Source organism: Cydia pomonella, chromosome 15 (genome assembly GCF_033807575.1).
Source record: "Cydia pomonella isolate Wapato2018A chromosome 15, ilCydPomo1, whole genome shotgun sequence".
Classification (NCBI taxonomy): Eukaryota; Metazoa; Arthropoda; class Insecta; order Lepidoptera; family Tortricidae; genus Cydia; species Cydia pomonella.
This window is the reverse complement of record NC_084717.1, coordinates 20,265,042-20,277,572: the sequence shown is the minus strand read 5'-3', so window position 1 is coordinate 20,277,572 and position 12,531 is coordinate 20,265,042. Positions and strand designations below refer to the sequence as shown.

At 37.6% G+C, this 12,531-nt stretch overlaps 2 protein-coding genes across 3 annotated transcripts in view; both read right to left on the bottom strand.

Annotated features, from left to right (window-relative positions):
* Window positions 1-12,531, bottom strand: part of LOC133525430 (alkaline phosphatase) — an 86,936-nt gene that overhangs the window by 52,393 nt on the left and 22,012 nt on the right. Inside the window, exon 9 of one of the 2 annotated variants that reach the window (XM_061861678.1) lies at window positions 11,415-11,760. The exons of the other annotated variant lie outside the window; for it this stretch is intronic. Within the exon in view, the coding sequence (XP_061717662.1) occupies window positions 11,597-11,760 (164 nt within the window). The 3' untranslated portion in view covers window positions 11,415-11,596. Of the gene's footprint in view, window positions 1-11,414; window positions 11,761-12,531 lie in introns of those variants that run through there. 2 annotated transcript variants of the gene reach the window in all.
* LOC133525441 (uncharacterized) lies at window positions 1,353-8,824 on the bottom strand. Its single transcript, XM_061861696.1, has 5 exons — window positions 8,690-8,824; window positions 5,273-5,381; window positions 3,089-3,262; window positions 2,221-2,344; window positions 1,353-1,850 (listed from the first exon to the last, which is right to left on the bottom strand). The coding sequence occupies exons 2-5, from the start codon at window positions 5,372-5,374 to the stop codon at window positions 1,735-1,737; spliced, it is 516 nt and encodes a 171-aa protein (XP_061717680.1). The 5' UTR covers window positions 5,375-5,381; window positions 8,690-8,824; the 3' UTR covers window positions 1,353-1,734.

The following is a 12,531-nucleotide window of genomic DNA, read 5'->3' as shown; positions in this document are numbered from 1 at the left end:
AGCTTTCTGGCTATCGCATCGACCCGTAAGTGGTGGGCCACCACTTGAAGGGATAAATAACAGTTGACGATAAAATAATTTTGTTCATCGGAAAGTTTTGTATGTTAATTAACTTTACGGAACAGGTCTTAACTGTACTTCTTTCCAAAGGAAAATAATACTCATTGAGACAATTCTAACAACTTCAAACGCAATTTGGTTGCGATATTTTGACACAGAGTTCCTATGGCCACCTGCATGCATCAGATCAGCTTGATGGTACCATAATATTTCATTGTCGCCCTACTTACATATGTATGCAGATTTTCAACTTCATCTGAAACCTCAGTGGGTCAAATATACTTGTAATATTTGATTACAGACAGAGTAGACAGACAACAGACTGATTCTTTATTAGACATTAATTAAAGTCAGTCAATTATACTCATTACTATATAACTTCGAAGTAGTAGTAGTAGTAGTATAAGTGCATTTTTGCCATTATAAACTTTAAATAATAAATAATAATAGCAGTTTTCTCGACTTTTGCATTTAAAATTTATAATCGTCTTCATTGTCGTTAATTCAAAAAATAATATAGAAATAGTCGTTACAGTTAGAGTCATGGTTCTTTTTTGAGAAGATAGCATAAGTTATCTACTTTTTGGAGCTACATATGCTTGTGCATACCTTATGCTTATATTTTCAGTTATATCAATACCAGCAAAAAAATGCTACCTTTTTACGTTCACTTCCACAAATTACTTAGCTTTGCTAGTATTCTTCCTTTTTTCACTACTTACCCGAAATTGACTTCTATTGCATTGTAAGGTCAACTAAGTTTTGAATAGGTATCTATATATGATTTAAAGCAGACAGTTGTAACTTTTGTCTGAATTAGTAAGTAATATTATTTCGACACAAAACGATTTGGTATCATTTTACTAGGTTCTCAATTTGCCGCGGTATACTCTAGTATTATATATAATTATCAAATTTTTAATTTCATTAAGTTTAAATCATAATCAATATAAATTTCCGGAAAAGATCCCAGAACTAACAAACCAGAATACGGATGGCGTCAGAATAAGGACGTAGGCTTGCTGCGAGCGCGGCGCGCGGGGCGCCCGCCTGCCTGCTTTACCACTTCGTCTGCTTCACCCCCTCAAAAACCTAAAATCTGTCTATAAGAGCGCCTTAACCTATATTTCCATGAAATAAAGTGCCCATGTCGGTGATTAGTGCAGCGTCGAGCACTAGTACTTCTACCGTACGCTAAGTTAAACTAAACATACAATTTCTAAATGAAGTAGAATTGTTCACAGCAGCACTGAGACTATATGGAGAATATATGGTTACAAAAAAATACACACTCAATATTCACATATATAGTAAGTTCAAAGCCTTACAAAAAATACATTCTGGCCGCACAGAGTTGGCAGATACACACTACAGGCGTACAGGGTCGCTAAAGACAAAATGTGACTTCATGTCAAACCGTATCGCACACAAACATACTTGATTATCGTTTAAGGTTTGAGCTATTCACTATTCGCCCTCAAATTGGGAATGTGTGCGCAAACATAGTCTAAAGCGACAATCGACCCATCTTTCATTTCTATGTCTAAGCCCATAAATTCACCTCACTTGATATACTCGTACTACGGAGAAAAATAGGAGATATATATATACCACAGACGTTAACTTTTATTGTATCGTCCATAGAAGAAACCTTTTTCAAAAATGTCTTTGACCCTAAAATCGAGCGATCCCCGGCGCGTTATATTGCGGTGGGTGCGCAGGCGCCGCCACGGCCCCCGTCATCTCCAGGTAGTGGCTTCGGATCACGATTTGGAAGTAGATGTCTGCCACTGAAAATATAATTAGTCCAGTAAACATACGGATGTCATAAAAGTTAAATTAGAAAGTATGTATAAGTTGTTCTAACAATTTGACCTGGATCTGGACCTGGACCTGGACCTGAATCCGGACCTGGATCTGGACCTGGACCTGGCCCTGGATCTATCTAGAAACTAAGAATTTGCATTTAGATAGTGCTATTTGGCTGCTCAGGAAGACACAACTGAAACTCCTATACGACAAGAGTGTTTTCTAAGTCTTGAGGGTAATTGAAATTGATTTGAAATGTACTACGAGCTACGGCATCTCAAACTGTCTTGAGAAGTCGTTTATTTCCATTAAAGATTATTTATTTCTCCTTAAATTTAAAGCTATACTAACCAGTGTAGCAGAAGACCATGAGCCACTGCAGTACGCCCTGCGATTGAGTAAAAAGTCCTATCAGTGTGAGCGCGATCCATACCCAGTTTGCCACCCAGTAGATCATCACGTAGTTGCGGCGTTTCTGGAAATATTATAACAAATACGTAGTGCGTTAATGAGTAGGTAGGGAAATGTGTATTAAGTAAGGACTCCCAGCATGAAGAATTTCATACATTGACTGTTGTAGATGTTTCTTGCAGCGCTTGTGGATTTATGGGGTTCATGTTCATGCATTACCGTTGATGGTTATAAATTTGCATAGCAGGGCGACATTTCTTCCCACATCGCGCATTGATCACACACAAATCGTGAGTCCGCAGGAGGTGGTAAAGCACGACGAAGACTTTGGTTCTCCAGCCACAGTCATCGTCGCTTTGATGTTCCGACTTTAATGTCGTGACGCCATTCCGGTCTCATTTCGGTGCGTTTCTCCAAACCTTTTAGCTCAGTGAACCAAAAAGAATCGTGGCCTCCGAAACGAGAGCGTGCCACCTGTTCCGATCCTGCGCAACTTCCTCCAAGTTACTGACGCGAAGCTGAAGCAGATCCACCGCCACACTATCTTCCCAGCGATACCTGGGCCCCGGACGGCTACCAGTTGGTCTTATATTTATAGAATACATTTTTTTTTGAACATTGAATTTTGTCGAGCTCAAGGTTTATATGTAAGAACCTTTAAATAGTCCAGCAATTACAACAGCTAGGAACAGGGATCCTATACTCATTAGTAGCGCTAGGACCAGCTGGGCAGCTGGTTTATAACCTATACTTACCGTAGGACTTGGAGTAAGAACGTAGCTTAGATACACTCAAAGCTTAAACATACCTTAAACAATCCAGCGATCAATACAACAGACAGGAACAGGAATCCTATACTCATCAGTAGTGCTAGGATCAGCTGGGCTGTGGGTTTCTGAGCAATTTCTTCATCGTTAGCCCCGCCTGTGTGGTGGCCGCTCATTATTGATATTAACCCTACTATCGCTGCGAGGAACAGCAACTGGAAAAAAAATAGTTCATAGTAAAGGTCTAGACCCGAAGACATAATTTGATTCCACCAAAAACATTTCGTGTAAAGTGTTGCCAAGACTAACATGCGCCTGTAGTTTTCACACTAAAAAGTCGTCAGATCTCTTAATACCAAGACTTTTACTCCGTTCATCCTCACCCTTTAACTCTAATCTCTCAAGTCCTAATTTTACCAGCTCTAAATCTATAAAGCCATCATCTTGGTCAAACAGTACAGCTTGGCCGTTTCCATGCTGTCTCAGAAATTGACCACGAGCATGTTTAATGTTACAGCAACGAAACGGCCAAGCTACAGCTAAACAGTACACTGTTTAACCAATATAATGGCTTCATAGAATTAGAGCTTGTAAAGTTAAATCTTGTTTAACTTATAGAGGTATGGGCATTGTGAATGTCATCTCGCTTTGTGTGGTACAGCCAGTGGATGTCATTCCAGATCTAGAGCAGAGCCCAACTGGGGAAGTACCTCCACCTTACAGAAAATCGCAGCCAAATAACACTAGACCCTACTCATAGTGTTGTGTTCCTGTCAGTGAGTAAGGTTGCCAGAGCTCAACGAGGGGGGGGGGGGGGGGGGGGGGGGGGGGTCGGGTTAGGGTCGGCAACGCGCATGTAACTCCTCTGGACTTGCAGACGTATATAGGCTACGGACACTGCTTACCATCAGGCGGGCCGTATGCTTGTTTGCCACCGACGTAGTATTAAAAGTTAAAGGGTTAGGATGAACGGAGTAAGTTGAGACTTCCGTTTCTATATTTCATTTGTATTTAATTTTAGCTAACTTTGGTCTATCGATATTGATACTATCTTATACCTTTAAACGAGCAATTCTTGTATATATATATAAGTATTTCTGTGATCTCAGAAACGGCTCTAACGATTTCGCTGAAATTTGGTATATGGGGGTTTTTGGGGGTATACAATCTATCTAGATTAGTCTTATGTTAGGGAAAACGCGTGTTTTCGAGTTTTCATGCGTTTTTCTTTCGACGCAGAATATGGTCGCTAATTTCGTGTTGCCGGCCACTGTCCGTCTTGTCCAGCGGGTTAAGTCGCGGACTGCTAAACGAGTGTTACGGGTTCGAATCTCGCCCGGTGACTAACTTTTGTTTTCTTTTTATATGTTCAAGTTTATATATAATTTTTTAATTTTTATTGTTTTAGACAAGTTTAATTTAGTAAAAAAAATTAGTTAAGATTATCACCTATACACCACCATATTACAATAAACAGTTATAACCGAGCAAAGCTCGGTCGCCCAGGTACTTAATAATACTAAGTTCGATAGCTAAGGCTAGATTTATGTAGTTGAACGAGCGCCTTCAGCATTCGCAGCTGATGCGAAGAGCAGTAAAGGATGACTATTTGCCTGCGCCCAGACCCAGGTCGTTCTAGCGTGAGTTAATATGTACACCCGGCCACGGGAGACAATTTATTCCTTTCTTAATATTTTTTCCATCTAAGTATTTCCAATTAAGTACTTATCTATAACACAGTTGTATAATTTATACTTTTCAATAAAACAAATCCGAATAATGAATGAAAATTTGATTTATCCATAATAAGACACGTTATACAAAATTTTACGAAAATATATATTATATTTACTCCATTTCTAGAATAATTATTCCGTCTTTTATTCATCATTTAAAATAAAAATTGCATGATTCAGAAATTAAAATTAACTACTAAAAATAAAATAAAAATTAAATAAAAATAAATAATTATAATTGGGGACCATCTTCCACAAATCGACCAAACCCCAAACTAAGCAAAGCTTGTACTATGGGTACTAGGCGACGATATAAATACGTATATAGATACATACATACTTATATACATAGAAAACACCCATGACTCAGGAACCTGTGTTCATCACACAAATAAATGCCCTTACCAGAATTCGAACCCGGGACCATCGGCTTCATAAGCAGGGTCACTACCCACTAGGCCAGACCGATCGATTTTACTTGATACGTACCACTTTGAAAAATCCTATCATTAAGCTGGCTACTCTCAGGTTCCGAAGACCGCAGCAACTCTGCACCGTCGTCGACGGACATTTTGTGCACGGCCGTCCCATCTTCAGTCTGAAAAAAATCGAGTGTCATATAAGGGAAATGTCTGACTGGTAGCGATTAGCGAGTTAGCGGTCCCCCGACGCGACGACGCTTGGAAAATAAAAATATTTGAACTTACATTATATATGTGACGATAATAATTATAATAGGTTTAAAATATAAAATGTATTTATGAAGAAAAAAGGATTCATTTTGAATAAAATTAAATTATGACTAAGTACTTATAAAATAAAACTACTAAAACTAAACCTACCTAGAAAAAATAAAGATACCTAAAACAGACCCTGGCCTCTTGGCAGGGTGCCCATCACGCAGGCAGCATTCCCGCGCTGTATCGCGACGGCAAGCCTTTGCGCGAGAAAGCTGCCTGCGCGAGGGTCTCCCGTTGCCTCCCTCAATCGCTTTCCAAGCTCCAAAAACTTAGTTTTTAGAGTTTCTTTTTTGTGTCGGGGGCTTTTTAAAATATTTCTTTTTACTTTTTTATAAGTAATAGATAACTAGAGTCAGGCCAAGATAAGTTGGTAGCGATTTTGACAGCCCAGACAGTGTAAGTGTCATTTTAAACGTCAAACATCTATGAAATTATGACGTTTACTTAACTCACTTGCACAGGCTGGGTTATCAAAATTGCTGCCATCTTAGCTCGGTCTAAATCTAATTAGCTTATCTTTATCAATCAATCAATTCAATCAATTTATTTATTTAAACAGACAACAATGGTCTATAATGGTTAGTAACATTTAAGATTTAAACATTTAAATTTCTGTCCTTACCCCTAAATCACTGGAGAAAATATAAATATTATGTAGTTAATTATGTACAGTCAGCACCAATAGTAGCGGATGAAACAACGCGCCAAAAGTATCTGATATTCCAGATAACTTTTCCAAATAAAGATAATTCTCTAAAATTTACTTTCAAAAGTATATCTTTTACACACTAAATTGTTCTACATATAGAACCATTAGCTTTTGTTACGATGTTACAGAATGGTAGATACTTTTGAAACCTTGTTTGATCCGCTACTTTTGATGCTGACTGTACATAGTTAATCGCTAGCGCTAGATGCTCGTTTGCGCCGTAGCGAACGAAACGCTAATGTCTCTCTGTCGCACTTATATGGAAGAGGGACATTACCGTTTCGTTCGCTACGACACAAACGATTGACATCTTGGCTAAGCCCCCAGGTGCTGAAGCTCGAAGCAGTTAGAATTATACATAATTAATCGAGTAGGATTTTACCTATTAGATTAGCGTTAATTATTGAATGACAATTACATTATATATTTTATTTTTTATAATATAATTGTATATTATACTATTGGGAAATCCATTTATTACCTGTCTACTTATAAACGTTGTGTAATATCAACATGGAAAACCAATAGGTAGGTATCTATTTCCGCCAATCAATAATATGCACATTTTTCCCTGAGATTCAATCGAGTAGGTTACATAAATGTACAAGTGATCCATCTTACTCATACACAAATAAATGCCCTTATCAGGATTAGAACCCGGGACCGTCTGCTTCGTAGGCTAGGTCACCCACACGAGGATGTTTAAAGAAAGATGCACAGCAAGATCTGCAAGTCGTGTTTAGGTGGTATCATTATCAATTCCAGTTGATATTTAATAAATTGAACACCGCTTCTTATAAACAAATGCACCCACACATTAAAATAACAAGAGGTCATCGATAAAAATAGTTTTAAGTTCCCATTCTACGACGTTGCCCCTCACTCATACGGAAATATTATGAAACAAATTAATATTTTGTACAGTCTACGCACGAACTCTAAGGAATTGAATGTCTCACTCTTCCCCTCCAAAACCGTATGTTACATTAGTAAAATAGTCGCTACATCCTGATTTAATATTCTTAAAATCTCTTATTGGAATCTAGTATGTATGTGTACAAACACTTTATCTTATTGTAGGCCGTTTCATACTCCACATCTGATATAATACTATACACCAACACGCACCACTACTAATTATTTTTGTATATTTATATTTTTTGTTACATCGATAATCTGTTCGTGATCTGGGTTCTAGCAGAATTATCAGTACTTCACCCGAAAGAGTGGAGCGTATTACTGAGCCAGAACCCTTTTGTTTTGCTGCAACGCACACAGCACACATTACCTTTTACATATTGATGCTTTTTGTTCTTTATTTAATTTTATTTTGGTTTTGCTATTTTTTCTATTATTTTTGTTTATATGTGTGTGTTGTGATAAACGAATAAATGGTTTATCTATCTTATTGAGGATTCATATGATATTCAACTCATTGTATCGTACTCGCAAATAAGCACAGGCAAGATGAATTAAACTTAGATAATAGGTTTCGTCAACATTTCATACCAATTGATATAGAAACACCTAATTTTATTTAAATCTAAATGCAAATGTAAAGATATACAATTGAATGAGTTTTACTTAATTAATTGACATATAATTACATGATTATTTGGCACAACTTCCTGCGAACTTCTTAGAAAAATGTCTTTCAAAGCATTTTTCAAACAACACAATCCAAAAGCACACTAGGTAAGTATATAAACACTAGGTAAATACTAACATGTTATTATGTTGTGAATAACAAGAATTAAAATAACCGTTGATATCAGTTCAAGACACAGAAAAGTTAACTTAATTTGAATTAACTTTTGTAAGTATTGTAACAGACCGCGAGCCAGGAGCAGATTTCCATGACCGATCGCCTCGCGGCCGAAAACTCGTATAGTGGTTAACGGCTAGGTATGATGAACCCTCGTGGACGTCAGCTGCCGCTCCGTTGGTGGGATGAGGAATGGCGCCATCGAATCACGTTAAACAAAAAAATTTATCATCGCCTCCCGTTTGATACTTTGTCAGATGATAGTTCAAATGCTATTGTTAGTAAAAAAAATCGTCAGCCGGTTATATCGCGGTGGTAAGAACATCAGTTGGTCGCATGAACGTGTAAAAAATAAGCGCTATACCTTTTTATGATAGCAATAACAAATCATGAAACTTTGCATGTAGCATTTCAACAGGCGTAACGCCTGAAACACCATCAACGGATTACGCAATTTACACATTACACATACTTTGCCGCACATAAAGTGGTAAGGCGCATATTTTTTACATGTTCATTTTACAGCTGACGGTCTTTCCACCGCGATAGAACCGGCTGACGGTTTTTTTTTTTAATTTAAAACAGCATCTAAACTATCATCTGACAAAGTATCCGCCGGGAGGCGTGACTGACGAAATATGCTCCTGGCCCGCGGTCTATATATCATTCTAGAAACACCACAATTTACTTACCAGTTACTATACATATGCCACGAATTACAAAAATTACGAAGTAATAGTCCAAGACACAGTAAAGTCAATTCGTAAAGGAAAACACCCACAAGACATGTTTGTTTGGGGATCCACACGTTACTAGAAGGCCAGCCGAGCATATCTTGCCGGCGTCCGATTTTCCCGGTATTTTTGCGAAGACATTTGCGAATGGCGAGCGCTGGTTTTAAATGGGGTTCCGTAGTATAGAGCTCTTGAAAATTGTAACGTTTTAAACTGTCATATTATGTTGGTCAAAAATCGTGCGTTTTTTTCAAGAGAGCATTCCTGACCTTGATTAAGTAACTTTCTCTAAAAAGTCAAAGACACCGGTATTCTAATAAACGAAATTTCGGAGATAATCAATAATTTATTTTTATCTGATTAGGCCCTTACGAGCGTGTACACTTGCCTTAGGGCCTGTTTACATATTGATTAGTGTTTAGTACGAGTTTATACATTTGACACTAGAATCTGTGCGGAAAGAGGAGATTCGTGGAATGTATGGGGCCCAATACATTCCACGACTCTTCTCTTTCCGAACAGACTCTAAACGTACGTACTATCTCGGACGCTCGATGTTTTTTTTTAATGTTTGAAATAAATGTTTATTTAAAAGACAAACTTTAAAACTAAATCACAATTAACTAAGAATTTGTAAACCTTATTGAAAAGACATTAGGTCTATCGATGGTTAATAGTTAAGTGTGTTTTTCTGTTTGTACAACGGAACCCTACATTGTATAAATACGTTTATTTATGCAACCGGTTTTGATAGATATTACCAGAGGGCCTACCGCGGACCACGTTCGACGTGCTACCTCCCTGTCACACTTTCGTACGAATTTACAAGTGCGATAGGGAGGCAATACGTGGGTCGTTCGCGGTACTCGCGGTAGGTCCTCGAACGAGCGTGTACAATGCGCACGGGCAGCCTTTATTTCAATAATATTAAAGTCTATTATATTATAGCTCGTACCGCATTATCGAGTTAGAATACTAGGTATAATAACAATGTCATTAATTCCGTACTGAGATTTATTTAATATCACCTATTTTTATATACGTATTATGTTCTTATCTGAAATTGCAAGATCCTTACGTAATATTTGAGCAGCTAACTATATTATACTTTGTTTACTGTGCGTAAGTCTCTTTTAAGTGTTTACGTGAGCCTTTTTTTTTGCAATTTTCAACCGCCAACCATTTTATTCCCGACTACGCAAAAGGAGGGTTATGATTTTATAATTCTAGAAATTAGGCCAGTGAATAGCGCGCGCAATAATACTCAATTCTTTTACCCCGTTTAATGCATGTGTTTGTTATTTCGGGGAAACCCCCAAGATACGTTTCGTACAACTAGGGTAGCCAATGTTGCCATATACGTTCAAATCAAATTCGACAAAATTTTGAAGAAAATCCAAAAAGGTTAATATTTCTGACATAATCACCATTCCGATGTCATTAAAAATAACCAAAGCAAAACTACATACCTATATCGGAAGGATAATTTATGTTTTATCGACTTAATACACGGTGAAGCCTGTATTTTTTAATTCCGCCATATCGTTGTATCTTTTTTCATTCATCTGAGTAATATAATGTCCAACACTAAGTTACATTACCCACACCTAGCCGACTCCAAACTGAACCCTCAGGTTCCAATTCCATTCCGCGGGAAGCATACATTCATTATACAATGAAGGGATATGGACATACTATATTTAAATTTGCCTTTTTTACAGACAATATGGTTTCCCGGACTATATGATATACCTATCCAATTTTATAAGGTACAATTTTACTACACTGGCAACACTTGTCTGACTCAAAAGGCAGGGGGCTTACCGCGAAAACCGAAATTCGCAAATTGCGGGGATCTTTCTCTTTTACTCTTACTAAGACGTAATTAGAGTGACAGAGAAAAATGCCCGCAATTGACGAACTTCGATTTTCCCGGTAGGAGCCCAGGTCATCATTGGACAAGCAAGTGTCAATCGCATTAATGTTGCCATTCTGCGTCTATAAAACTGTAACCTGATACATTTATAAAATGGGGATAAATCCTGTGCATCGCTAAGTTGGTCTTTGTAAACCACAGAAAACAAAATCCTTTTTTAGGGTTCCGTACTATTACTTACTAAGACTCCGCTGTCCGTCCATCCATCCGTCTGTCACCAGGCTGTATCTCATGAACCGTGATAGTTAGACAGTTGAAATGTTCACAGTTAACCACAAATACTAAAAAAATAGAATAAAATAAATATTTAAGGGGCCTCCCATACAACAAACGTATTTTTTGCCGTTTTTTTAGATGGTACGGAACCCTACGTGCGCGAGTCCGACTCGCACTTGGCCGGTTTTTTAATCTTTTTTTTCCAGTGTTGTAAAACCTTCCGAAAACCTAACCTAATCTTCTAAAATGTTTACGATCACAATTTTACGAACAGATTTTGCAATTCACTTAGAAGCTACTTACCATTTTGTATCATTTCGCGTTGAAACTGTAGGTCCATGGGGTCCCAACGCGCACAAGTTTATTTCAGAAATCGAAGAACGTATCAGTATTGCGATACAAGGAGGAAATGCCGCCAGCATCCTTGGTACAATGCCTAAAGAGCCTGTTTTAGATTTAAGTTGGTTTTAGTAATCCTCTGTATACATATATCCAATACTTAGAAAGTTAAGTAGTAAATAAAACAAGAGATTGAATTCTATAAAAATAAATATATTAAGTCACCTATTGTAAAATACTTTAGTAGTTTCATCTATCTATACTTATAAGATTGCGATTCTTAGTCAAAAAATATATTTTACAATCCTACATGTTCATTGACAGTCTAAAAACTTAACCTTTTGCCTAAGATTTTGTCCTAAATTAAATTTTAGCTAACAAAGTAAATGTACAACGCTTGCGAGTAGTAACACAGTGAGCGCAAGCGCAACGCGCGCGGCCGCGTCGGCGGCGTGGGCGCCGAGCCGCGCCGCGCGGCACAGCGCGTGGAACACGTAGTGCTGCTCGTGCACGGTGTGGAACAGGTGCGCTTTTGGACCTGGAAATGACACGACAGATTTTTTATTACCTAACCGCTTGTCCTAATCCTATCTTAGAAATAATTGTGGCTCTTCAAGTCTCAAAAAGTCCTTGACTGTTTCTTCATCAATGGCCTTCGACTCTGTTGCAGTTACCACTTACTAACTTAATATAACCTAATAACAGTTCATACTTAGTTTGCCACCTCGTGGCTTAACCTCTCGTATGCTTAGGCACGGATCCGTGCGTGGGAATTGAAATCTATTATCTTAAATGCTAAGGTCACTTTTACAATGAAATTTGACAGGCTGCATACGAGGGGTTAAATTGGAAACTTGTAGTTGACATTGAGACTTCGGTCTACATAAAACAGGTGGTTTCAAACGATACTCTCGTCGTAAGTCGCAACGAGTTAAAACTATGAAAGGATGACAAGACACTTTTTTTTTTTTTTTTTTTTTTTTTTAATTTATTTGAATCAAAAGAAGATTACAAAAAGCCTTAAACTACTAATCTGCCAAACTGCAGTACAGTTTGTTGGCAGAAAAAAAAAAACTAAATCTACCCTCCATCAACTAGTATTGTAAATATTAATAACTATAGCCGCTTTTGCATACGTATGTATATTGAAACCTTGGTATGTTAAAACTTAAACTACAGAGTGATTATCACATACTGTTATTGATCACAGGTCATTGTATTATGTAATTCAAGCTAACATTAACATTGTAAATTAAAATAACTGCTAAGTTTAAGCTAGTTATTGGTTTAGTTTAGTCGCTGTAGAACC

Coding starts and splice junctions, on each gene's coding strand:
- LOC133525441 (XM_061861696.1), bottom strand. CDS start 5,374: ATGGGACGGCCGTGCACAAAATGTCCGTCGACGACGGTGCAGAGTTGC. Junction 2,345..3,088: donor TGATCGCTGGATTGTTTAAG/GTATGTTTAAGC, acceptor TAATATTTCCAG/AAACGCCGCAACTACGTGAT. Junction 1,851..2,220: donor CATGGTCTTCTGCTACACTG/GTTAGTATAGCT, acceptor TTATATTTTCAG/TGGCAGACATCTACTTCCAA.